Here is a 25,534-nt window from a genome sequence, read left to right as displayed (position 1 = left end):
TCTCTCTGTGACTATCATACATAAATAAATAAAAATTAAAAAAAATAAATAAAAGATCATTTATTTATTTATTTATTTATTCATTCATTCATTCATTCATTCATTTATTCATGAGAGCCTAGGCAGAGGGAGAAGCAGGCTCCATGCAGGGAGCCTGATATGGGACTCAATCCTAGGACCCGGGGATCACAACCTGAGTCAAAGGCAGACTCTCAACTGCTGAGCCACCCAGGTGTCCCCAGATAGTAAGAAGCATCAGATTTGCTTTTTATTATTACTTTTTATTTTTTTTTAAGATTTTATTTATTTATTCATGAGAGGCACAGAGAGAGAGAGAGGCAGACACACAGGCAGAGGGAGAAGCAGGCTCCATGCAGGGAGCCCGACTTGGGAATCAATCCTGGGACTGTAGGATCACGCCCTGAGCTGAAGACAGATGCTCAACCGCTGAGCCACCCAGGTGTCCCAGATTGGCTTTTTTTTTTTTTTTTAAAAGATCATTTTGGAAAAAAGAAAAAAAAAGATAATTTTGGTTGCTGCCTGGAAAACAGGAAGGAGGAGGGCAACTGTGGCACCATTTAAGAAGCTTTTGCAAAGGTCTAGGTGAGAAATCTTGTTACTGTATTCACTGGCATTACAGTAGTGGTGTTTTAATCCGTAACATGAGGGAAACAATACTATCATCCTCATGGGTGTAACCAGAGTTCAATATTAAGTATTTACAAAAGTGTCTAGCATATGGTAAATGATCAATTAATTTTGGCTACTGTTATGATATTGGCTATTATTTGAGGCAGCTGTTTCTTACTAGATTAAAGAATTTTCCTTTTGTTACACACATCAAACTTTTAACAATAGAGTGGGAATGAGCGAATGAAGGTCAGATTTTGTTCTAGAAATGTATTAATTACCTGAATCTTTTACAGTTAACATGTGTGCAGTGTACTATTTGTGTAATTTTTATTTTATTTTTATTTTTTATTTTTATTTTTTTAAGATTTTACTTATTCATGAGAGACACACAGAGAGAGAGGCAGAGATAGAGACAGAGCGAGAAGCAGACTCCACGCAGGGAGCCCGATGTGGGACTCGATTCGGGGTCTCCAGGGCCACACCCTGGGCCAAAGGCAGGCGCTAAACTGCTGAGTCACCCAGGGATCCCTATTTGTGTAATTTTCAAAAAAATTAATAACTAAGCCTAGGTATCAGCCCCTAGAATGAAAGAGGAAGAAGTATAGCAGAAGGTAAAGAACTTGAAATACCAAGTGAGACGGATCCGGATTCAAATCTCAGCTCATGGGACCCCCGGGTGGCTCAGCGGTTGAGCAGCTGCCTTGGGCCCAGGGCGTGACCCTGGGGTCCTGGGATCGAGTCCCACATTGTGCTCCCTGCGAGGAGGCTACTTCTCCCTCTGCCTGTGTCTCTGCCTCTCTCTCTCCCTATGTCTCTTATGAATAAATAAATAAAATCTTAAAAAAAAAAAAAAAAACCAAATCCCAGCTCATTTATTGCTGTGCAATGGTGGGAAAGTGACAAAACTTCTGTAAGCCCCAGTTTCCTCATCTGTAAATTAGAAATAATCACAATATCTAGTTCATAACTGTTGTTAAGATGAATGGAGATAATAAAATGCCTGGTACAGAGCAAATGACCACGAAGTGGCAGCTATTCCCAATATGTAGAATGGAGGAAATGACCACTTTTCCATTTCCAAATGTGGTTGGTATAATATAAATTCACTCAATATAATATAATAAAGACTTTCTATGAAAAATATCCTTCTGGGGATCCCTGGGGGGCTCAGCGGTTGAGCATCTGTCTTCAGCTCAGGACGGGATCCCAGGATCAGGGAGGGATTGAGTCCCACGTCAGGCTCTCTGCATGGAGCCTGCTTCTCCCTTTGCCTGTGTCTCTGCCTCTCTCTCTGTCTCTCATGAGTGAATAAATAAAATCTTTAAAAATAAAATAAATAAAATAAAATAAAATAAAATAAAATAAAATAAAATAAAATAGGGGTGTGAGGTGGCTCAGTTAAAGTGTTTGCCTTCGACTCAGGTCATATTGAGCCCTGCATAGGCCTCCCTGAGCAGGGAGTCTCCTTCTCCGTCTGCCCCTTGCCCTGCACATGCTTTCTTTTGCTCTCTCTCTCAAATGAAATTTAAAAAAATCTTTAAAAAATAAATAAAATAAAAAAATAAATAATAAAAAATAAATAAATAAATAAATAAATAAATAAAAAATAGGGGTGCTGGGTTGTTTAGTCAGCACATCCAACTGGATCTCAGCTGGGGTCTTCATCTTAGGGTAATGAGGTCAAGCCTTGGGTTGGGCTCTGCACTGAGTATAGAGTCTACCTAAGAAAGGGCAGCCCGGGTGGCTCAGCGGTTTAGTGCTGCCTTCAGCCCAGGGTCTGATCCTGGAGTCCTGGGATTGAGTCCCATGTCAGCCTCCCTGCATGGAGACTGCTTCTCCCTCTGGCTGTGTCTCTGCCTCTCTCTCTCTCTCTCTCTCTCTCTGTCTGCCATGAATAAATAAATAAAATCTTTAAAAAAATAAAAATAGATGAATAAACTAGAACTCATTTTTATTTTATTTATTTATATTTAAGAGGGTGGGGAGGGGCCAAGGAAGAGGAGAGTGAGAGAATCTTAATTAAGCAGGCCCCAGTCCAGCACAGAGCTCAGCGTCAGGCTCGATCCCATGATCCTAAGATCATGACCTGAGCCAAAATCAAGAGTCAGATGTTTAGCAGACTCAGCAACCCAGGTGCCCCCCCCCATAAATAAATAAAGCTCAGATTCTTTAAAAAAAAAATAAAGTGTTAGGAACTTCCTTGTCTTTTCAAAAATACACTAACCAGACCTTTTTACTGAGCTCCATTTGTCTTCAATACTCAAGAGCCTCTGGAAGTCTCTGATTTTTCCCCTAACAAAAGCTAGTATTTACTGAACACCTAGAAACTGCTAAACACTGCATAATCCTCACAAGCTCCTTAAGGAGTGTGTACTGCTTGGGGAGTGTGTAAGAGAAGTGCAGCATCTTGGGACCAGATGCTGCAGATGGGCCAGGGCCTGTTTTTCCGTGTTATGCTTTCATTCATTCATTTCACACATGTTTATGAAGCATCCCCGGGCTGGTGTCTGTTAGCTACCAGTGGTACAGCCTTCAAGAACCCAGACTCGGAACCCCAGTCTAACAGGGGCACCGGGGTGGCCAGTGGTTAAGCATCTGTGTTTGGCTCAGGTCTGGATCCCAGGATTGAGCCTCGAGGTGGGCTCCCTCCCGGTTTGGTGGGGAGTGTGCTTCTCTCTCCCTCTGCCCCTCCCCCTGCTTGTGCTGCCTCTTGCTCACTCTATCAAATAAAAACAACAAGAACAACAAAAACTCAAGCTCAGAATCCCAGCCTAACCAGAGGAGATCAACAATAAACAAGTTAGGAAACACCCAAGATAAATGCAACCTGTGAAGAGAGTTCTTTCATGCACTACCCTGGGTCCAGGATGGTGGAACAGAGGCCTGTTTAGATGTGGTGACCGGCAGGGAAGGCTTTTTTGAGGTGACATTCAAGCTGAGACAAAAGAATGAAGAAGCTATAGAATCTGCAGAAACTTGCTGTAGGGCGGGGGGGCGGGGGGGGCACTTCAGGCCGAGTAAACAGCAAATCCAAGTACCCTGGAGCAAAAAGTGTCCAGACAAAGTAACTTGATAAATCCTAAGATCAAGTGGATGTTGTCAGGCACTAGACAGATAAGACTGGGTTGGGGCACCTGGCTGGCTTAGTCAGGAGAGCATGCAACTCTTGATCTCTGGTTGTAAGTTCAAGACCCACGTTGCCTGTAGACTTTTACTTAATTTTTAAAAAGTAAGAAAAGAGAGACAGAGAGAGAGAGAGAGAAGGAGAGAGAGAGAGACTGGGAAAGCACACAGGGCTCAGATCAAGTCAGGCCTTATAAACCTTGGTAAGGTGCTTGAATTTTTTTTTTCTTTTTCTTTAGATTTTATTTAGGGACACCTGGGTGGCTCAGCGGTTGATTTTATTTATTTATTTATTTGAGAGAGAAGGGATCCCTGGGTGGCGCAGCGGTTTGGCGCCTGCCTTTGGCCCAGGGTGCGATCCTGGAGATCCGGGATCAAATCCCACATTGGGCTCCCGGTGCATGGAGCCTGCTTCTCCCTCTGCCTGTGTCTCTGCCTCTCTCTCTCTGTCTCTCTCTGTGACTATCATAAATAAATAAAAATTAAAAAAAAAATTATTTGAGAGAGAAAGAGAGTAGGAGTGGGGGAGGGGGGGCAAAGGGAGAGGGAGAAGCAGGCTCTCTGCTGAGCAGGGAACCTGATGCTGAGCTCAATCCCAGGACCTTGAGATCATGACCCCAGCAGAAGGCAGACACTTAACCGACTGAGCCACCCAGGAGCCCCAGGGTGTTTGAATTTTATTCTTAGAGCAATGGGAAGCCACTGTAGGGCCTTTAAATAAATGAGGAAAATTACGTCTGAATTATGGGGTTTTTTTGAGAAGATTTATTTATATACAAGGTGCCCGGGTGGCTCCCTGCTCAGCGTGGAGTCTGCTGCTGCTTCTTCCTCTGCCCCCCACCCTGCTTGCACTGTCTCACTTATGCTCTCTCTCTCAAATTAATTTTTCTTCCAAGATTTTATTTATTTGAAAGAGAGAAAGCGGGATCCCTGGGTGGCGCAGCGGTTTAGCGCCTGCCTTTGGCCCAGGGCGCGATCCTGGAGACCCAGGATCGAATCCCACGTCGGGCTCCCGGTGCATGGAGCCTGCTTCTCCCTCTGCCTGTGTCTCTGCCTCTCTCTCTCTCTGTGTGACTATCATAAATAAATAAAAATTAAAAAAAAAAAAAGAAAGAAAGAGAGAAAGCAAGAGACAAAGCATAAACTGAGGGGAGGGCCAAGGGAGAAGGAGAAGTAGACTCCACACTGAGCAGGAATTGGATGGGGACTGGATCCCAGGACTCTGGGATCATAACCTGAGCCAAAGGCAGATGACAGAGCCACCTGGATGCCCCAATAAATAAAATATTTTTTTAAAGATTTATTTATTTATTGGGGGGGAGGGGCAGAGAGAGATGGAGAGACAAAATTTTGAGCAGACTCACCACTGAGTGCAGAGCCCTATGAGGGGCTGATCCTGTGACCCTGAGATCATAGACCAGAGCTAAAATCGAGTTGGAAATTTTTTTTTTAAGATTTTATTTATTTATTCATGAGAGACACAGACAGAGAAAGAGAGAGGCAGAGACAGGCAGAGAGAGAAGCAGGCTCCATGCAGGGAGCCTGACGTGGGACTCGATCCCCAGTCTCCAGGATCACACCCTGGGCTGAAGGTAGTGCTAGACCACTGAGCCACCTGGGCTGCCCTCGGGTTGGAAATTAAAAAGTGGTTGCATTAATTTAGGTGAGAGATGGAGATGAAAACAATTAGGTGATAGTGGTAGAGCTGGAGAGAGGTAAATGGATTCACAACACTTTGTAGACAAAACTGAGTTTGGGATTTTATGAAGAGGATGAATCCTTGTTGTTTTTTAACAACTAGGTGATGCTAATTCATATGTTGGGTCAGATTGTGGGGGAGGAACAGGTTCGGTTGGTAAAATCAAGAACTCCAGTTTAGTTATACTATTCTGATATGCCAGTGAGACCGCCAAGTGGTGAGGTCTACTAAGTAGTTGAATTTATGAGATGGGAACTTAGAGGATAGACCTACCCTACTGTGGAAATCCAAATTTAAAGATGATTAGTAGTTAGATAATATTTGGTGTTGAATAGATTATCTATATTAGGAGACAACAGAAATTAAAGAGTTTCTAGAAATGAGCTCTGAAATATCTCAGCATTTAGAAGGCCTATGAAGGAGGAGTCAGCAACGGAGAGGGATCCCTGATACAGGAGAAAAATCATCAGTGTGGTGTCACAGAGGCCAGTGAGAAAAGTGTTTTTCGTGAAAGAGGACCATCCATGTGGAAGGTTGCTAACAGGTAAGAAGAGATGATTATAGAGAAGCAGTTATAGGATTTTGCAACACGTGGATCACTGGCATCCTTGGCAAGGCATCCTTTAAGGGGAGAAGGGTAGACAGATTGGGGTGGATTTAAGAGGAAATTGAGGTGAGGAAATGGAGACCTCTAGTGTAGCCAACTTGCTTTGGTTTTGTAGAGGACTGAAGAAATGAGATCAAAGGATGAGGAAAAGTTTTGTTTATTTTTAAGATGAGTGTTCAAAAAAAAAAAAAAAAAGATGACAGTGTTCCAGTAGAAGTCATTGATGATACACCAAGGCAAAATCCTTGAGAAGGCGGGTGGGGGGGTTGGGGGCGTAGGATCCACAGCACTAGGGGAGGGGTCTGCCCTTTGACAAGAACAAAGACACATTTTCATGGTATCAGGAAGGAAGACAGAGAGGACAGGTACAAATACAAGGAGGCTGGAGGCTTCCAGTTGTATGAAAATGTTCCCCTCTGATGATTTTTATTTTCTCAAAGAAATAGAAGAATTAGTTATGGTGAAGTGAGAGAAGGTTCAGGAATTAGAAGAGACAAAGCATGAAATACACTATTTCTGGAAGTGAGGAAGTGGGAAAGTGACTTTAGTGAGATTCACTAAGATTGCCAAAAAAAAAAAAAAAAAGTCAGAAAGGAAAAAAAAAAACTGATGCCCTTTGAGGCTTGTGGTCAAGACTTTATTTATTTGTTTATTTAAGACTTTAAAGTGAAAGCCTCTGCTCTCCCCTTAAGCAGGTGAATAGTAGGGTCCAACTGGAACTGGGGTTTTACCAAGTGAGTATGATGGAGAAAGAGAGAAACAAGAATCATATGTGTAAGCAATCATAACATCTAAACCTGGTGACAGAGGATATGAATATAAGAATGGGGGAGGTGGTGAAAGAGTAGTACGTTGACCAATTTGGAGGTTTTGTGGGGGGGAAGTCAAAGAATCGGAGTTACTATTGATCGGACAGTCGAGATTCTCGAAAGGAAATTTTAGGGACGCTGTAGCTCCCAGCAGTGACAAGGACAAGAGGACTGTGATGCGGGTTGGCCGCCCACTAGGGACAGGAGGGAAGGGAAGGCTGTGGGGGTGAAGAACTGGCGGAGTATTGGGTAGTCGTTCAAACAGGTGTTGAATGATGAGAAGTCGAGATGGGAAGGAGGACAGTGCGCCCCGAGCTAGGATGCAGGGTGGACGGATCCATCAGGACGGTAACCAAGACGAGTATTACAGGATTTGGCCAAGGTACTTCAGAGTTAAGAGTTTGAAGTAGGGCATCCAGATACTTTTCATTGTTGGATTCCAAAGAAATATATATATTTAGGATTTTATGTATTTATTCATCAGAGATACAGAGAGAGAGGCATAGACACAGGCAGAGGGAGATGCAAGCTCCCCGCAGGGAGCCCGACGTGGGCTTAGATACCGTGACCCCGGGGTCACGCCCTGGGCCGCAGGCAGGTGCTCAACCGCTGAGCCACCCAGGGATCCCCTTATTTTGTTTTAAAAGATTTTATTTATTTATTCATAGAGACATAGGGAGAGACAGAGGCAGAGACACAGGCGGAGGGAGAAGCAGGCCCCACGCAGGGAGCCCAACGCGGGACTGGATCCCGTGACCCGGGGTCACGCCCTGGGCCGCAGGCAGGTGCTCAACCGCCGAGCCCCGGGCGGCCCCGGAAGACCTATTGCAACATTGTAACCTTAAAGTATCTTCCGAGGTCAGAAGGTGTCGAGCGCTGGTGGAATCAGGGAAAATGTTTTTTTTTTTTTTTTTTTTAAATCAGGGAAAATGTTACAGTCCTCGGGCGACTTGGGTTAGAGAGCTGCAGGCGCGGCAGCACCGGTCGTTCCGAGCGCAGGCCGCCCCCCGCGGGGCCTCTGCCCAGGCGCCATCTCGCGTGCGCGCGGAGCCCGAGGACCCCACGCCCCATTCCGAGGGCGCCGCGCGGGGCGGGTTGCACGCTGAGCGGCCGGCGGCGCTGGGGGTCCACCCCGAGGACCGGGTGGGCAACCTCCCTCCGCGGGAGCGGTCGGGCCCTGCTGAGCACGCAACGTTGGTCTGCGGACCCCTTTCAAATTTCTGGCAGCAAATCGCAGCGGCCTCCGGCCAACTCCTCTCCCGTTCATTGGCCACCTGGAAACTCCAGCCCCTCCGCGCTGCCCTCCGCTTCGCCGGAAGCCAATCGGCAGCAGCGGCGCTCCGTCACTCGGCGTCATCGGCGACCGCGCATGCCATTGGCCCAGGGAGCTGCCGATCGACGGGTAGGCGGGGCCGCGCCGGCCGGCCTATATAAGCGGAGGACAAAGGCGACGCGCCGCCTGTGTCATCCGCCATCTTGTGCGAAGCAAGGTGGCCTCCACGTTCCCCGAGCGTCTTCTCCGCTTCTGCCTCGACCGCCCCTTGATCACAGACATGTCTCGGGATCGGTTCCGGAGCCGCGGCGGCGGCGGCGGCGGCTTCCACCGGCGCGGAGGCGGCGGCGGCCGCGGTGGCCTCCACGACTTCCGTTCCCCGCCGCCCGGCATGGGCCTCAATCAGAACCGGGGACCCATGGGGCCCGGCCCGGGCCAGGGCGGCCCCAAGCCCCCGATCCCGCCACCACCTCCGCACCAGCAACAGCAGCAGCCGCCGCCGCAGCAGCCGCCGCCGCAGCAGCCGCCGTCGCTTCAGCCGCCGCCGCATCAGCCGCCGCATCAGCAGCCGCCGCCGCCGCAGGACTCGTCCAAGCCTGTGGGTCCTCAGGGGCCCGGCCCGGCCCCAGGAGTGGGCAGCGCGCCGCCGGCCTCCGGCTCGGCACCGCCCGCAACTCCTCCGACCTCGGGGGCCCCTGCGGGCCCGGGCCCCGGCCCCACCCCGACCCCGCCGCCCGCCGTCTCCTCGGCGCCGCCTGGGGCGCCCCCGCCCGCGCCCCCGAGCAGCGGGGTCCCCACCACCCCGCCCCAGGCCGGGGGCCCGCCGCCTCCGCCCGCAGGGGGCCCGGGCCCGGGGCCTAAACAGGGCCCAGGCCCCGGAGGCCCGAAAGGCGGCAAAATGCCGGGCGGGCCGAAGCCCGGCGGCGGCCCGGGCCTGAGTACCCCCGGGGGCCACCCCAAGCCGCCGCACCGGGGCGGGGGGGAGCCGCGCGGAGGGCGGCAGCACCACCCGCCCTACCACCAGCAGCACCACCAGGGGCCCCCGCCCGGCGGGCCCGGCGGCCGCAGCGAGGAGAAGATCTCCGACTCGGAGGTGAGTGTCCCCCACCCCCCGCCCCGGGCTTCGCGGCGGTGTCCCTAAGATGGCGGCGACCCCCGCCTCCTTCCCTTCCCGGCCTCCATTTTGTCGGGGACCGGAAGGTGTGCGTGCGCGTGCGCGGCGGCAGGGGGGCGGGGCCCGGGAGCCTGAGGAGGACTGCGAGGCCGGGGGCGTTGCGGCCTGCAGGGCGCCAGCGCGCGTCAGGTGGGGGTCGGCGCGGCGTCGAGGACTCGACTTTCTCCTCTGGCGCTTGACCCGACGAGCGCTGTGACCTAAGCGCCGCGGCGGTTGCGGTTGGTGAGGGCCACGTCGTCGGCGGCTGAGGAGGTGGCTCGTGTGGAGTGGAGCCTGGAGCGGCCAGCCGTCGGTGCTGTTGGCCTGGGCGCCCCGCCGGTGCAGGGAAATGGCGAGCTTGACCCCGGATGGGGCCGAGGAGCCCCCCGATCGATGCGGTCACGGGTCCGAGAGGAGTGAGCCTTGTCGCCGGGGTTTTCCTACCCGCGGAGATCACCGGTGTCTGAACGGCTCCTTCCCGTTCCGTTAGGGGTTCAAAGCCAACTTGTCGCTCCTGAGGAGGCCCGGAGAGAAAACCTACACGCAGCGCTGCCGGTTGTTTGTCGGGAATCTACCTGCTGACATCACGGAGGATGAGTTCAAAAGACTCTTTGCTAAATACGGAGAACCAGGAGAAGTTTTTATCAACAAAGGCAAAGGATTTGGGTTTATTAAACTTGTGAGTTGTTTGGTGTTGTTTTTTTTTCTTCTTTTTCATTTTTAAGATTTTGTTCATTCATGAGAGAGGCAGAGGGAGGAGCAGGCTCCATGCGTGGAGCCTGACGTGGGTGGGACTCCATCCCGGGTCTCCAGGATCACGCCCTGGACGGAAGTCGGTGCTAAACCGCTGGGCCACCCGGGCTGCCCAGTAATTCTATTTTAAAGTTTTTTTTTTTTTTTTTTTAACCTTTGTTTACTTATTTATTCATGAGAGAGAGGGTGGGGGCAGAGAGACAGGCAGAGGGAGAAGCAGGCTCCATGCGGGGAGCCCGACGTGGGACTCGATCCCGGCTCTCCAGGATCGCGCCCTGGGCGGAAGGCGGCGCCAAACTCCTGAGCCACCCGGGCTGCCCTGGTTTTGTGGGGTTTTCTTTGATGTGGATTTGGAAGGTTTTCCTTGTTTATTAGTTACTACAAACTCTAATGTTTAGACCAACAGTAATAACTTGGTTTTTACATTTTTCATCATTTTTCTGGAAAAGATGCAACTACTGCGTGGTGAATGATTGTTGGTATCTAAGTGAGAGGTTAGTGGGTGGGAAAGAGCTCTAACTACCCACAGGGGGGCGGGGTTCGGCAGTTCAGGGGGGATCCCTGAAGATGCTTCAACTGAGCTGGAGGAAGGAGTGGGAGTTAGGTTTTTGACAGTTGAATGGGCGTTAGCCAGCGTTGAGGTCATTAACTTGAGTCTGGTATTTTCAGGAATCTAGGGCGTTGGCTGAAATTGCCAAAGCTGAACTGGATGATACACCCATGAGGGGTAGGCAGCTTCGGGTTCGCTTTGCCACACATGCTGCTGCCCTATCCGTGCGAAATCTTTCACCTTATGTTTCCAATGAACTGTTGGAAGAAGCCTTTAGCCAATTTGGTCCTATTGAGAGGGCTGTTGTAATCGTGGATGATCGTGGGAGATCTACAGGAAAAGGCATTGTTGAATTTGCTTCTAAACCAGCGGCAAGAAAAGCATTTGAAAGATGCAGCGAAGGTGTTTTCTTACTGACAACGTAAGTTCTTCTGTTATTCTACTTTTTATTAATTTGGATGGAGAAATTGAGATAAAAACTGAAACCATTTAAGACGGAACCATTTTTGTTGTTAGAACGCCTCGTCCAGTCATTGTGGAACCACTTGAACAATTAGATGATGAAGATGGCCTTCCTGAAAAACTTGCACAGAAGAATCCAATGTATCAAAAGTAAGATTGGTTTATTTCTATTATTTTTTTAAAAGATCTTATCTATTCACGAGAGACCCAGAGAGAGGCAGAGACACGGGCAGAGGGAGAAGCAGGCTCCATGCCGGGAGCCCGATGTGGGACTCGATCCCAGGACCTCAAGATCACGCCCTGGGCCAAAGGCAGACACTCAACCACTGAGCCACCCAGGTGTCCCAAATTGGTTTATTCTAAGGGTCTTTTTTTTTTTTTTTTTTCATTGCAAACGGGAATTTTTCAGTTTTGTATAGAGAATACAAAATTCTATGGAGTGCATGTGCTTGGTAGAACTTTTAAGGCTCAGGAAGTAGATGTTCAAATGCTTAGTGTTTGTTGCTAAGATAGGTGTATTTTTATATGCAGTTTTGTTTTGTCCTTAAAACGACTGCGTGATGAATAGGTGTTTCCCTTTTTAAGGATGGAAAATAACGTTGTTGATTAAGAATTGGTTAAGTAAACAATTTAAAAATTTTTATATTTTGTCGACTTGAGACCATGAGCCAAATGTGCTTTGGGGTGGGGGTGGATGGTAGAGGGAAAGAATATCAAGGGTGCTCTGCAGGGCTCAGTCTCATGGCTCAGATGCTCCACTGACTGAGCCACCCAGGTGGAACACTTCATTTTGGATTTGGATGTAATGCTATGTTTGTGAACCAAGGTGGTCTTTGCCTTTTGGCTTTTTTTTTTTTTTTTTTTTTTTTTTTTTGCCTTTTGGCATTTCTTACAAGTGATAGACTAGGGAGGGAAGTCCGCATTTGGGGGCAAATCAGGTAGTATTTCTTGTGGGCACCCACAAATTGGTTAATGTTTAAATATTGTTAGGGAGAGAGAAACACCTCCTCGTTTTGCCCAGCATGGCACATTTGAGTATGAATATTCTCAGCGATGGAAGTCCCTGGATGAAATGGAAAAACAGCAAAGGGAACAAGTTGAAAAAAACATGAAAGATGCGAAAGACAAATTGGAAAGTGAAATGGAAGATGCCTATCATGAGCATCAGGCAAATCTTTTGCGTCAAGGTAAAAGATTTTCTTGTGTAAATTTCACTGATAGGATCAGTTTCCTTTTGAACTTTAGAACTCGATTAATGTGAATTCAAAACAATTTTTTAATGTTCAGATCTGATGAGACGCCAGGAAGAATTAAGACGCATGGAAGAACTTCACAATCAAGAAATGCAGAAACGTAAAGAAATGCAACTAAGGTAAAATTTTGTTAGGCTATTAAGTCTTTTTTTCTGTGTTAACATTTAGAGGAAAAGATAAACTGAAATTTTGCAAGTGAGTCGGATAGGGTTAGGGAGAGGTTAAATGCTATTATGTCAGTATTGGCTTAACACTAAGTTGGAGTAGATGTAGGGTTTCTGTTGTTGATGCCTGTTTTCTTTGCCAGCATGTTTCTAAGGCTACTTTCCATTCTCCAGGCCTTCATGTGTGTTTGCTCTAATCTAGACTTTGTTAAAGCTCTGAAGCAAATTTCTAGCTTTCTTCAAATTGACTTTTTAAAAGATGTGGATGACGCTTCAGTTTACATGCTTGATGAATATTTCCAGGCAAGAGGAAGAACGGCGTAGAAGGGAAGAAGAGATGATGATTCGGCAGCGTGAGATGGAAGAACAAATGAGACGCCAAAGAGAGGAAAGTTATAGCCGGATGGGCTACATGGATCCAGTAAGTAAAATCCTATTGAAATGTAATTGGAGTTGTCTACAAAACTTGTAGGTACCTAAAATCACATTTTACTCAAATTTATTATGACATTTCACATTTCTGCTGTTCTTTTTGTAAATGCATTATCATGATTAATATGCCTTGAGTTTTATCTTTTTGGCTGGGCCTAAAGATTTTGTTGGTTTAGGAAGAAGCTTTATGGGTTTTATGATAATTCTTTTAAATATAGTCATAACTATGTTTAGTTATTATAAGTATATAGTCATAACTTTTGAGTCTTGGAAATTTTTGTCTTTTCAAGAATTATTGGTATGGATAGAGTACAGGTATATGAAAGGATTTTATTTTCTTGTAGAGAGAAAGAGACATGAGAATGGGTGGTGGAGGAGCAATGAACATGGGAGGTAAGCCATGAAAATCGAATTAGCGATACCATTTGAGAGCAGTATTCTGGTTGGTTTATAACCAGCATTTTTGTTTCATAGATCCCTATGGTTCAGGAGGCCAGAAATTTCCACCTCTAGGTGGTGGTGGTGGCATAGGTTATGAAGCTAATCCTGGAGTCCCACCAGCAACCATGAGTGGTTCCATGATGGGAAGCGACATGGTAATGTATCCTGTGTGACGTAGTACAAAGGAAATTCTCATTTTTCACAACTTACGTGTGTGTTTTGTTTTTTGGTTTTTTGTTTTTGTTTTTTAAGTAGGTGACCGGACCTCTTTTTTAGTTCCCTTATCATGTAAATCATAATCTCGAGGAGTATTTTGGCAACATAGAAGATCTCAGTGTGCGGTAACCTAAACTGAAACGGTTGCCAACAAGAAGTCAATGCTGTCAGTATGTTGGAATTCTCTTTGGCAATAAGTAGACATAGGGGCTTTCCATTATATTGCTTGTGTACTTTTGCACTCTAGCACATGGCAAATCCAAATTCTAAATGTTAGATGACGTACCTGATTATTCTACATCCAAGTGAGAGTAATCACATGGCAAACTGTCATTCATTAAGTTGGTATTTGCCATAAGTATGAATCAGACTTGTAGTTTATAGCTTTAGGCATGTTCCAGTGATGTGTAGGACTTTGACCTATATTTTGTGTGGTTTCTACCCATGAAAAGGGAGTTGTTTACTGTTTTGACTCGTCGTTTCCCACTTGTTGGGCCTGTCAATAGGTGCACCTTCTAAAATAAACTGACATCTCTATTTTGCTACAGGATAGTAAAAACCAATGACAATTTCAATTTTAAGCATACTAGTTGTGTGCATTTGATCTGAACCTTCTTGATGCTTTCATATTATAACTGTACAGATAGCCTGTCAGGATGCTTTAGAACCACCAAGTGAATTGGTTGGAGTGGCTGTGTTAGGGCCTTAACAAATCCGTAGGAAAATTGAATATTGGATTTAGAGGTGGGCTTAGAGAAGAGTGCATTTTCACAAGTGAACTCAATCTTGATTGGTTCACCTGCAGGCTTTTGGCAAAGGAGGGAAGCTGCAGCACCTAGCTTGTTAGATTCATCTTTAACATAGGAATATAAAGAAATAGTATGGGGCCTCATCTGCTTAATATCTAGTTTTTTGAGAATTGGAATCGTAAGTAGCTGTTTGGGTTACACATAGTGTTACTAGCTTTCTTTTAAATTTAGAAAATAAATGTGGGTAACATTTGGTTTATATGGTTCCTAAAAGGTAGATTGTAGGTCTGTATCAAATTTGTAAAATCTAATTTGACGTGATGTTCCCACAATTAAGGTTCTTTCTATGTCCCGTGTAATGGGTAGGGTTCTAAGATGTTGCAATAACGTTTGTGAAACCCCAAAATTTTCTAACCGCTTTTGAGAAAACGTAGCACAATGCGCTAAAACCTTGGAAATTTTTAGAATTTTGAGAAATAGTTTAAAGGATTTTTAGATTTTTTAAGTTGCCACGTATAGTATTTAATAGGAAACATGTTGGAACTATGTATAGGAACAGTTAAACCCTGATGCTCCCTCCCCTCCCCCCAATTTTTGGAGTGTTGCTCTTAGTAACTGATTTATTTTGAATGGGATTTGAAAGATAGTTGAGGCTTCTGTGGTTTGCATATGTATAAGGTTTTTCTGTTTGAGGAACATAGGTTTCTCAGATTAGAAGTACTTAAAACTAGATGGAATAATAAAATCCTGCTTTATTGCAGTCATTTAAGATTGGTGTTTAGGCTGTTGGGGAGATAGCCAAAACGTGGCATCATAGCTAAGTGCCAGTGGGCTTTCAAAGACCCGAAGGAAAAGCTGGGACAGTGTGGGGGTGGGCTGTGTATTCAGTCAGTTTGCAACAATACAGACTAGTACTGTGAACATAATTGTCTCTGGTTATATAGTGATGTTTCTGAAGGTGGTATATTTGTGAGAATATGGCAACACTTTAAATGAAGTTACTGTGCCGGTTAAGTGACTAAATCTATTAGTCTTTTATGCTTTTTCTTTTTGTAGTCTGGTAGCATTTTATTAAAACTTTGAACCTTTTAAGATTTCTGCAACTTAGCAGATGTGTCTTAAGATCTTGAAAAGCACAAGGTTTCTTAAGCAGCTCATGCCACTAACTGGTGAGTAGGTCTTTGTCACTTCATTGAGTGCATTGAATCTGTCTGGTTGGGCTTGTTAGGCTTACTTGGAAATTAAATTTCCTGTTGAGACCTTGAAAGTGAGAAGTTTGCAAGCTTTTCCAGTGGGTTAATCTGATGTGAAATTTCTTAAAACTCATTTTGGAATGGGTTTTCACATCTGCACTAATTTCTTAAATTTTTTAGCACTACAGGGAAGACCTATTCTTTGAAACAGGTGTATGAGAATGGCTCAAGTGGGAACATACCACAAGGCATGTATTATCGTAAACTAATTTTCAAATTACCCTTTTTTCCTTTCTATGTTCCCGGTACCTGTGGATCGACTCATTGGTGATTGTATCGACGAACGTTGACTACGGAACCTTCTAAAATATTTACTTAACACACATGGACATCAACTACATATAATGAACTGTTAATTACTGTTCCAATAGCGTACTGAGCGCTTTGGGCAGGGAGGTGCGGGACCTGTGGGTGGACAGGGTCCTAGAGGAATGGGGCCTGGAACTCCAGCAGGATATGGTAGAGGGAGAGAAGAGTATGAAGGCCCAAACAAAAAGCCCCGATTTTAGATGTGATATCTAGGTTTTCATTCCAGTTTGTTTTTGTCTTTTCTTGTTTAGATACCAATCTTTTAAATTCTTGCATTTTAGTAAGAAAGCTACCTTTTTATGGATGTTAGCAGTTTATTGACCTAATATTTGTAAATGGTCTGTTTGGGCAGGTAAAATTATGTAATACAGTGTTTCAAACAGGGGAATTTTTTTCCTTTTTATTTCCTTTTTTTTTTTTTTAACTGTATAATGTCCCTCAAGTTATGGCAGTGTACCTTGTGCCACTGAATTTCCAAAGTGTACCAATTTTTTTTTACTGTGCTTCAAATAAATAGAAAAAATAGTTATAATATGGATCTTCAACTTTGCCATTCATGCTTCTATGCACATTAGGCTAGGTATTCCACTTTGAAAGCATGAGCGTGTCTAGGCCTTTGAATGGCACATGCCATTTCTGGGAAATGTATCTGTAGGCTAAGTATTGCTTTCTAAAAATAAGTACACCCTTGTTTTAAAAAGAAGAAATGCATATTGAAGTAGTTTCATGATTTGTTTGGCATTATAGGAAGCAAGCTGGTGCTAAGTATTTTTAAATGGTTATGTAAGCAAGCTGAACTGTAAATCTTCCTTCAGGAATGTGTATTAAGATTATGGAATGGGTGAAAGACTATTGATAGGGGAGAAAGTGGGTATGACTAAATGGATCTTTATGGCCCTATGATCTATCCTTTCCTTGAAAGTTTCTGAAGAAAAGTGGAAAGATCATTCTGTTGCATTCCTCCATTCTTGTTTTTAAAAGAACAAGTCCCAAGCCCTACAAATGGCTTGTACTGAACTTTCACATTTGAATTAAAGATTGTTAAACATGAAGCCTTTTCATGTATTACTTCAAGCGATTTATGAAGATGGGGATTTAGTCTGAAAAAAGCAACTTGAAAGTAAGAAGCGTAGTAACCATAAAGTAGGTGTAGCTATGTATACATTTGTACTCTGTAACTTTTACATCTCCTTGTGCTACTGCTGGTGGGCAAAATCTGTAGGACTATAAAAATCTTGTTCTCTTGTCTAAGAACTAGTGGTGACTGTAAATGACAAATAGGGTTGCAGATAACGATTCTTAACTGTAAAATATTTGTTAACCTGTTTTTCCATAGTTTACTTTCGATGTAGCACTAAATCTGGAGAGAGTTGCTCATGCTACACAGTACAAATAGCCCTTTCTCCCACCATAAAGTTTTGGAGTGTTTCGATGGTGTTGTCAGTTGTCAACTTCATTGAATCTCCTTCCATTAGGATAAGACATTCTGACTTACTACTACAGTAGATTGTTACTGTTGACTGTTAGTACTGACGGGAACCTGTTGTCCCAGTGCATATATGTTAGCAGAGGAACGACTTCCTAAAAGTAGGTAAAGTAACTGAAGGGTTTGGCTTTGTTCTTAGATGTGTCCATTCAAATTTGTACATTACAGAACTCTTCCTACGGAATGTGTCTTCCTCCTTTTCACCTCTGTTGTTGGTGCTAATTGGCAAAAGTAAAATTCTAAATCAAATCTTGGTTAAAATGCTGAAGGTCAGTATTGTGCCTGAGTACAAAGGGAGACCTATTGTTGAAACAATCGAACACTTTGTGCATAGGAAACTGGATAATACTAAAAGTAAAACACTAGTGGAGTATAAAGGCATGTCACTCAATTCTGGTTGTGTGACTGACAGGTACATTGTGTGCTAATTAAGGAAGAGAATCTCCTTAGAAAATGCTCATTATTTCTTCACCAAGAAAGACACTTGGAAATGGGTAGTAGTTCTACCATAATTCTATCAATGAGGAAGTTTTGTCCTAAGTCATTAATTGGTGATATGTATGAGGTTTTCTGTATGGAAACAAGGGTCTGGATTGGAAAGGAATCCATTACAATTTGATTGAATTGTATGGTAGGGACTCCACTAATGATAAAATAAGGGGTGTTCATGGGACACCCATAGAGGGTGAACTTGAATGTGTGTGGGCGGGGGCTGGTGGGGAAGTGGGAAAATCTGCCTATAAAATTAATGTTTCAGTTTATTTTTCAGATTACATGCCTTTCTTTATAAGGGATGCTGGCACAGACCCCTAAAATAAGATTTTGTTAGTACTATACCTTTGAAGAGTGGTGAAGGATGCTAATGGATAATCTACTGAAAGTTGTGGTTTTGATAGCCTTACTGTGGGCTGTAGAATTGCTAAACCTTGTTTAGCAAATAATGTTGCTTAGTTTCCACTAAGTTTTGCCTTTCATCCCTGAAGCAGCAGTGTACCAAGGGTTGTAAGCTACTCAAATAGACTTTTCAATAAGTCTTGCAATGCATATGATAGTTTTTAGACTAATGTGAATTTAAATCATCTTAAAAAGGAACTTCCTAAAAACTGATATGAACATGGGGTGGGAAAGGGAATGTAGTACTTTTGGAGTATTTTAGCCATTTTTCTCATTTAAAGAAACCACCTGCCCCCATTTCCTCTTCTCCACTTTCTCTCATAATTTTGTTTTAAGAGGAACACTGATCCGTTTTAAGCTTATTACTCCTAATCTTTAAAAATTGCATTCTCTAAGAGACCCCAGTGTATTTAATAGGTACCTTATAAGATGAACCCAGGGGCTCACATTCAGTGAAACCATAATCCTCTTGGCTTAGAACACTAATTAAACTCCTAAGAAGTACTGTAAACCCCACCACTCTATATATAGATGTATTATAACACTAATATAAACAGATAATCTGGGAAATTGTAACGTTACGCCTGTGCAATTTTTTTATAAGTGGCATATCCTGGCAGACAAAAATTTAGATACTTGGCTTTTCTTGGGCAAGCCACTATGTTGTGGCGGAATGTTTTCTGGTGTTCTTGGACTGCAATTATGCACTATTAAAGTAGTGGCCTGCTACATAACTGCATTTAGCCAGCATTTCTGCAGTGCGTAACTGTGAGGAACGTAGTACCGCAAATGGCAATGGACATTAGGACCCGGATGTAGTATTCCTGCTTGCTCCAAGATTCTCATTGCCGACTGCATACAGGTAGGTAACAAGCAATATAATCTAACTTGGTGACTTGCTATGTACTTTAATTCCGTGGGCATTCTGACATCACACTTCTGACGATGAAATTACAGTGCAGCACCTAACACTTGTATGGTAAAGCTAGTTTCTATCCAAACTGCGTGGGTTTGGGTTTAGAGCTGTAATTTGTCAGGCAGACTTCAGTGCTGTTGCAGTTCTCAGATAAAAAGTGCAAACTTGATTCTTTGGTATGTCTGAGTTGCGTGGTTTCCTTTAGTTGCATTGTAACTGAAGAGAACCTGGAGCGCATCAGTGGTGTGGGGGAGAGGGAAGCAAACCATACTGGGGAAGTAGAGCGCTGTTAGCACCTTGACATGGACTGTATATAGCCTGTGAAACTGAGTCTCTGTTGTAGCAAACTGACCTCCTGCCCACAGGTCAGCACTATTGATTTCAGAATGCAATCTTGGTAATTATTCTGCAGGTTGAGTGAATTAAGAGTAAAAGTACAGTTTTTTTTTTTGTAATGTGAACTGAAATTTTTTTTTTAATGGGCTTCACGGGAATACCTTTGTTACTAACGTGGGCTTAGGTGGGAATCTAATGTGAATAGTTCAAGTTATGTGACTTGTCTAAATATGTCTATGCTCTAAACCTGGGGAAAGTGGTGTGGCATGTTGACTTGCCTGCAGTTGATGACACGTTGGGAATCATTTCCCAATCCTAAGACTTTTCGTCGTATTCTGTAGGATAACTGCAAATGTTCAGAGTAGCTTTTCGAATTTGGTTCCCTTAGCTTTAGGGATGTGATGTTATAATCTTAAGTGTTCACCAAAAGAAACAAAAGAGTCTTCAAAAGCACCTTCTTTTGTTGCTTAGGGCTTAATAAGCTTTTTGTAAGCTTTGCATCGACTGTTGTTCCAGACCTCAATTCCACTTAACTTTGGTCTCCGAGCTGGTTTTTAGCTAGCATGCATGAGAAGAAACAGCTTTCACGTATAATGCTTTCTGCTCTGTAACTGGAAAGTTTGGTTTACTTTGCATAAATGCCGGTGAAAACTCTTCCTGACTATGAGAATTTTCTTTCATTGTATCAAGAAAAATGGCTTGCTCCTTGGCAAGCAATTCACAAGGTGGGGACAAATTGGTACTTTAATATGTAGTTTATTCAAGCAAATACCTTGACTCTCCTGTTAGGTGAAAAAGCAAATGGTGACTAGTTTAGCTGTATATTAATAATACAATGCAGTGCAAACATAATGCTCAGTGTTAGTGACAAGAGTGTCACTAAATTGACATACAACCCTGATCGGGTTTCCTGTGGCATAATCATTAAATCGGTGGCCAACACTTGCTACCGTGATTAGTGATTCAAGTGCTTAGAAATAAAAGCTCAGGTTTATTTCTTAATAGTCAATAACAATTTTGCAGAGAATGTACTCCTTATATAATCTATGGACTTGAGGAAAATCATTGGGGAGGGGGGTTAATTTTGCTTCATTTCTGCTTACTTCAAGGTCACTAGGTTTTTGCACTTTCAAATGAGAAACTTGGGACTTAAGTCATTCTTACTAGTTTCGATTTGTATGTAGCTATAATTTGTGAATTTTAGTGTAGAGGGTCTTAAAAACACTCACTCAAAAAGCTGGGAATAAATGGGCTTCAGTAACATTATACCGAGGTGCTTGCATTGTATTTCATAGTCTTTTCTTGTTACAAACCAAAATTAATTATTTTTAATGAGAATGATCCGAGGTTCAGAAGTGTGATGCCAGAATGCGTTTTCGTACTGTTAGGCCCTTGGAACAGATACCGGTGCTTTCTGAAAGATGAAAGAAATGGAATGGGTACTCCTCACACAAGGTTGCAAAACCTACAAAGAATGCCTAAGAGTCTCATTTTTCCCCAAGAAAAGAGATGCGTGTGACTAGTTTTGGACTTTTAACCTTAATGGGGGTTGCATGTCTCCTATTGTTAATCATTGTCAGCTGCAGTGACATGATCCACAGTCCTGCATTTACTGCCTTTCCCTTAATGATTTTGGACAGGTTTGAGAGAGCCAGGATGTTTGTTCTGGGCCTTTATTTGGTTTTGGCTTTAGCTGATAATGCTTCAGTGTTCTGTCAGCTAGTGCAGTTCTCAAATGGCTGCCTATTAGGGAAAGAATTCTGAGGATTTGACTGCTCCTAATCATCTGTCATTGCTGCTAGATAATGATTGGCAATTTTTAAGACTCAACTGTGGAAATCTCACAGTTGGTAAACCATCAACCATAAAAATGTTGCTTTTGAACACCAGTGCTGAAAAGATTTTATTTGGAGGGTGAGAAGGGGGCCGGATGCAGAATAGGACAATCTGGAGAATGGGGGAGAATGCAAAACGATATAGTATCCCTTATGGATGGTACATGTGCAACAGGGAACTTTTTTTTTTTTTTTTAATCCCTTGGCAGTAACTGATAATCAGGGAGGAAGAAAAACCTGGAACTTGAATTAAGGCTGATCTTTCTGGTTTTTGTGCACCGTGGCCCTGCCAGGCATATATAGTGAAGGTGAATGTCTTCTCCCTCAGAAAAACTCAGGTTCCTTGCTATACCGAAGAAGGCATAGCTTCCCTGCCCTAACTTAAAACTCAGTGAGGACTTGGAGGGAAAGAACGAGGCAAATACCTAGGACTGCAGGGTAACAACTGCATTGTTGTGTACTGTGGAATGGGGAGGGCACTCTTGGAGGACTACTTCTGACGGTGGTCAGTCCACCTGACAACGGAAGACCTACTTGAATGGGGGCAGGGTATGTGCTTTTATATGAAAAGAGAGCTGATGTTAAAACTCCTTTGGTAAGGTGAACGTTGTCACATACCTTCTCATAAGGGATAGTATATTTTGGGTTGCAGTCAAACTTGATTGTGCTCAGACTGGTGAAAATAGCAGATACAGGCTTTTGTATTTTAAGATATAGTTTTTATTTGAATTCAGCTGTCTACTTTATTACTTTACATAAGAATAATTTTAGATTTTTTCCCCCCATCAAGTTTCTTCCTGTTTTTTTTTTTTTTTTAAATGCTGTAACTTGCCCCCCCAATCTTTGTCTCTGGAATTTTACTCTTTAAATTTTGAAGTTAACTAGCATTTTCAAGCCTTTATACCCTTGTCTTTTATATTAACTTTCTCTTATTATTCTTTAGGTAAGAATGATTGATGTTGGCTGATACTGGAGTACTCACTCCAAGTAAGTTTCCTTAGAAGTCCTAACCTATAGAAGACTTTTGAATTGAATGTGATTTGCTTATAACAGCTAAAAAAAAATGTGATTTAGCATATGGAGTGAAACGTGTTTGATTTTTTTTTTTAAGATGTTTACTTCTAATATCCATGTGTTTTGTTTGAAAACAACGTGGGTATGTGTGAGTTAAGAGAGAAAAAGTGGAGACTACTTTTTTTTTTTTTTTTTTAATTTTATTTATACATTCATGAGAGGCAGAGACACAGGCAGAGGGAGAAGCAGACTCGCTGTGGGGGAGCCTGATGTGGGGCTCGATCCCAGGACCCTGGGATCAGGACCAGAGCCAAAGGCGGAGGCTCAACCACTGAGCTACCCATGTGCTCCAGGACTACTCTTCTGTTTGTAAAGTTTCGAACAATAGAATTGACCAAAGGTACATGTTTGAAGGAAGCTCTGTTGTGCACCTGAAACTAAGTTCTAATTTTTTTTTTTTTTAAAGATCTTTATTAGCATGGTCAGGGTGAGGTGCAGAGGGAGGAGACTCCCCGCTGAGCAGGGAGCCCAATGCAGAGCTTGATCCTGGAACTCCAGGATTGTGACCTGAGCCAAAGGTGGCAGGCACTTAACCAACTGAGCCACTGAGGTGCCCTTACATTTCAATTGAAAAAGAAGATACAGGGTGTTATTTATTTTTTTTTTTTTTAAGATTTTATTTATTCATAGAGACACAGCTAGAGGGAGAGGCAGAGACAGGCAGAGGGAGGAGCAGGCTCCATGCAGGGAGCCCAATGTGGGACTCGATCCCGGGTCTCCAGGATCATGCCCTGAGCTGCAGGCGGTGCTAAACCGCTGCGCCACCGGCGCTGCCCGATACAGTGGTTATGTAGAAAAAAGCCAAAGAAGGCTCGAATTAGTGGAGAAATGTTATTTTTTTTAGAACTCTTTTTTTTTTTTTTTTTTTTTTTTATTTATGATAGTCACAGAGAGAGAGAGAGAGAGGCAGAGACACAGGCTGAGGAAGAAGCAGGCTCCATGCACCGGGAGCCTGACGTGGGATTCGATCCGGGGTCTCCAGGATCGCGCCCTGGGCCAAAGGCAGGCACCAAACCATTGCGCCACCCAGGGATCCCTTTTTTAGAACTCTAAATTCCACTTTTGACACATTCAAAATCTCCCTTAAGAGATCACCCTCTCTTGTACTTATCCAGCAAATATTAGAGAATGGTCCAATCCAAAATTCCAAAAGTGTGAGGAAAATTGAGAAGAATGTAACTGTAGTGTGTACCAGGTCTTTCTAAGCAATAAGAAGAGCAGAATAAAAAAAAAAACCTGGGGCCAAGAATGTGCCTCTCGTTGGTGTGTAAGAATAAGATAGACGAAAAGTCAGTAAAAATGTAATATGCTATATATGTGTTACTTTAATAAAATTATATTTTTAATGATAGGTGGATAAGCTATTAGTCTCAAGACGACATCACACATCGTGAGCCAAGAAGGAAAGTCACGACTTATTAGGCTGAGGAAGTGTCTAGGTAAGCTGAGTGATTGTTCTGCTGTAAGCTGCCTTCATTTCAGAAGAACTCTTGGGTGCTACCACCATGACTACTCGCATGTGAATATTGCATTTTAACTTACTTTACCTTAAAATTTCCTATGTAGAAAGTAATTTGTTTATATAGTATTTGAGTACTTACAGTCATTTTAACAGCCTTGAGGTTTGTAGGCTTGGAAAATTAAACGTTGCCTGTTTTTAACCAACTTGTTATGTGATGAGGTCACCTAGAGTTGGTGATGCACTAGAAGGGTTGGCAGTTTTAAAGGGCAACTCAACTCTGCTGGGAAAGCAGTCCTAGACCGTACATAAACAAGAGGCCACGGCTGTGCCAATAGTTCAGACAGGTTGTAGGTGGACGGTGGCTTACTGTCTCTCATCTGATAAAAGTGACATATAAATAGATTATCATCAGGTTTAAAGAGCTATTACAATCATTAAAGAGTAAGGTAGAAATAGTGATAAGTAATGACTAGATCTTAAAACTAGGGAAGGCGACAATTGAATCTCTAAGTGGTTGCTGCTAAAGTTCTGGTGAATGGAAGTAAACTTGAATCAAGTAGCTGGTGGCAAAGTAATCACCTTAGTCCATTAAATACTGCTATTACCACATTCCTTGATTAATATTACTTTGGCGTTAGAAAGCTTACTTGATGCTAAATGGTAAATGACAATTCTGATTCTTAACATCTTTTGGAGTAATTGTTTCTTTTAATTGGCAGGATCAGGTGAACTGTGTCCAGAAAACCAGTGAGGAAGAGGGCAAAGAGGAATGAGCAACCCAGTTGTTAATAAAGACATTTTTAAATCAGTTTGTGCTTTTGTTTTGGTTTTTGTTTTTAAGTAAGACTTTTTGTTTTCTTGAATTTTCTTTATGTCATCACCTTTTTTTCTAGGTGACATATTATGGGTGTAGAACCTGATAATTCAGGAATCTTCTTGGGCCTTTTGACAGAGCTACATAAATTATTGATCCAACTTCATGGCCCTCCCTCAATGTCCTAACTAAACTGATTTAAGCCATCAATATTTTACACTTGCCTTGATTTTTTTATAGATCAGTTTTATTTTTAAAATTAGCATGTGACAAATAACAGCTAACTCCATGCCCCTCCTTGGTTGGGTTTCAGGCATAATAGCATTTTGTTATCCCACTTTTATATTTAAAAAAAGATTTGTCAGATATGGTTATTAGGCTACTTATATAACTTCACAAAGAACCACAAACAATTCTATTTGACCAAAATAACCATGTTTTGGTTACCTTGAGTAGCAATTTCTTGAAGTTAAAATGAAGCTGAATTTCATTCACAATAAAATCTTGGGTAGATTCTTTGTAGGTATAGGGAAAAGATTGTTGGAATTGACTGTACAATCTGTTTAATAAATTTGGAAGTAAAACCTGCTTTTCTCCCTTTGCTGTGGTCATTCTTGTTGCTAAAGCATTTGTTAAGGAAATGTAGGAGACGTGTTTTTATTTTTTTTTTATTTTTTTATTTTTTAAATTTTTATTTATTTATGATAGTCGCACAGAGAGAGAGAGAGAGAGAGAGGCAGAGACACAGGCAGAGGGAGAAGCAGGCTCCATGCACCGGGAGCCTGACGTGGGATTCGATCCCGGGTCTCCAGGATCGCGCCCTGGGCCAAAGGCAGGC

The 25,534-nt window shown here is 43.3% G+C and overlaps 1 protein-coding gene across 2 annotated transcripts; it reads left to right on the top strand.

Moving 5' to 3' along the window:
- Positions 1-8,325: 8,325 nt before the first annotated feature.
- On the top strand, positions 8,326-24,690 carry SFPQ (splicing factor proline and glutamine rich). Of its 2 annotated transcripts, none has more exons than XM_041738214.1 (12): positions 8,326-9,237; positions 9,788-9,976; positions 10,720-11,021; positions 11,117-11,212; positions 12,053-12,249; positions 12,350-12,434; positions 12,783-12,900; positions 13,256-13,304; positions 13,386-13,507; positions 22,290-22,333; positions 23,773-23,859; positions 24,602-24,690. In XM_041738214.1, exons 1-10 carry the CDS (start codon positions 8,425-8,427, stop codon positions 22,311-22,313), a joined length of 1,995 nt encoding a protein of 664 aa, XP_041594148.1. In that variant the 5' UTR covers positions 8,326-8,424; the 3' UTR covers positions 22,314-22,333; positions 23,773-23,859; positions 24,602-24,690. The 2 variants fall into 2 exon arrangements, with proteins under 2 accessions (XP_041594148.1, XP_041594147.1); XM_041738213.1 differs by having other exon boundaries at positions 15,942-22,333.
- The last annotated feature ends 844 nt before the right edge of the window (positions 24,691-25,534 follow it).

The sequence above is a fragment of the Vulpes lagopus genome, chromosome 23 (genome assembly GCF_018345385.1).
Source record: "Vulpes lagopus strain Blue_001 chromosome 23, ASM1834538v1, whole genome shotgun sequence".
NCBI lineage: Eukaryota > Metazoa > Chordata > Mammalia > Carnivora > Canidae > Vulpes > Vulpes lagopus.
This window is presented reverse-complemented; position numbering and strand designations above follow the sequence as displayed.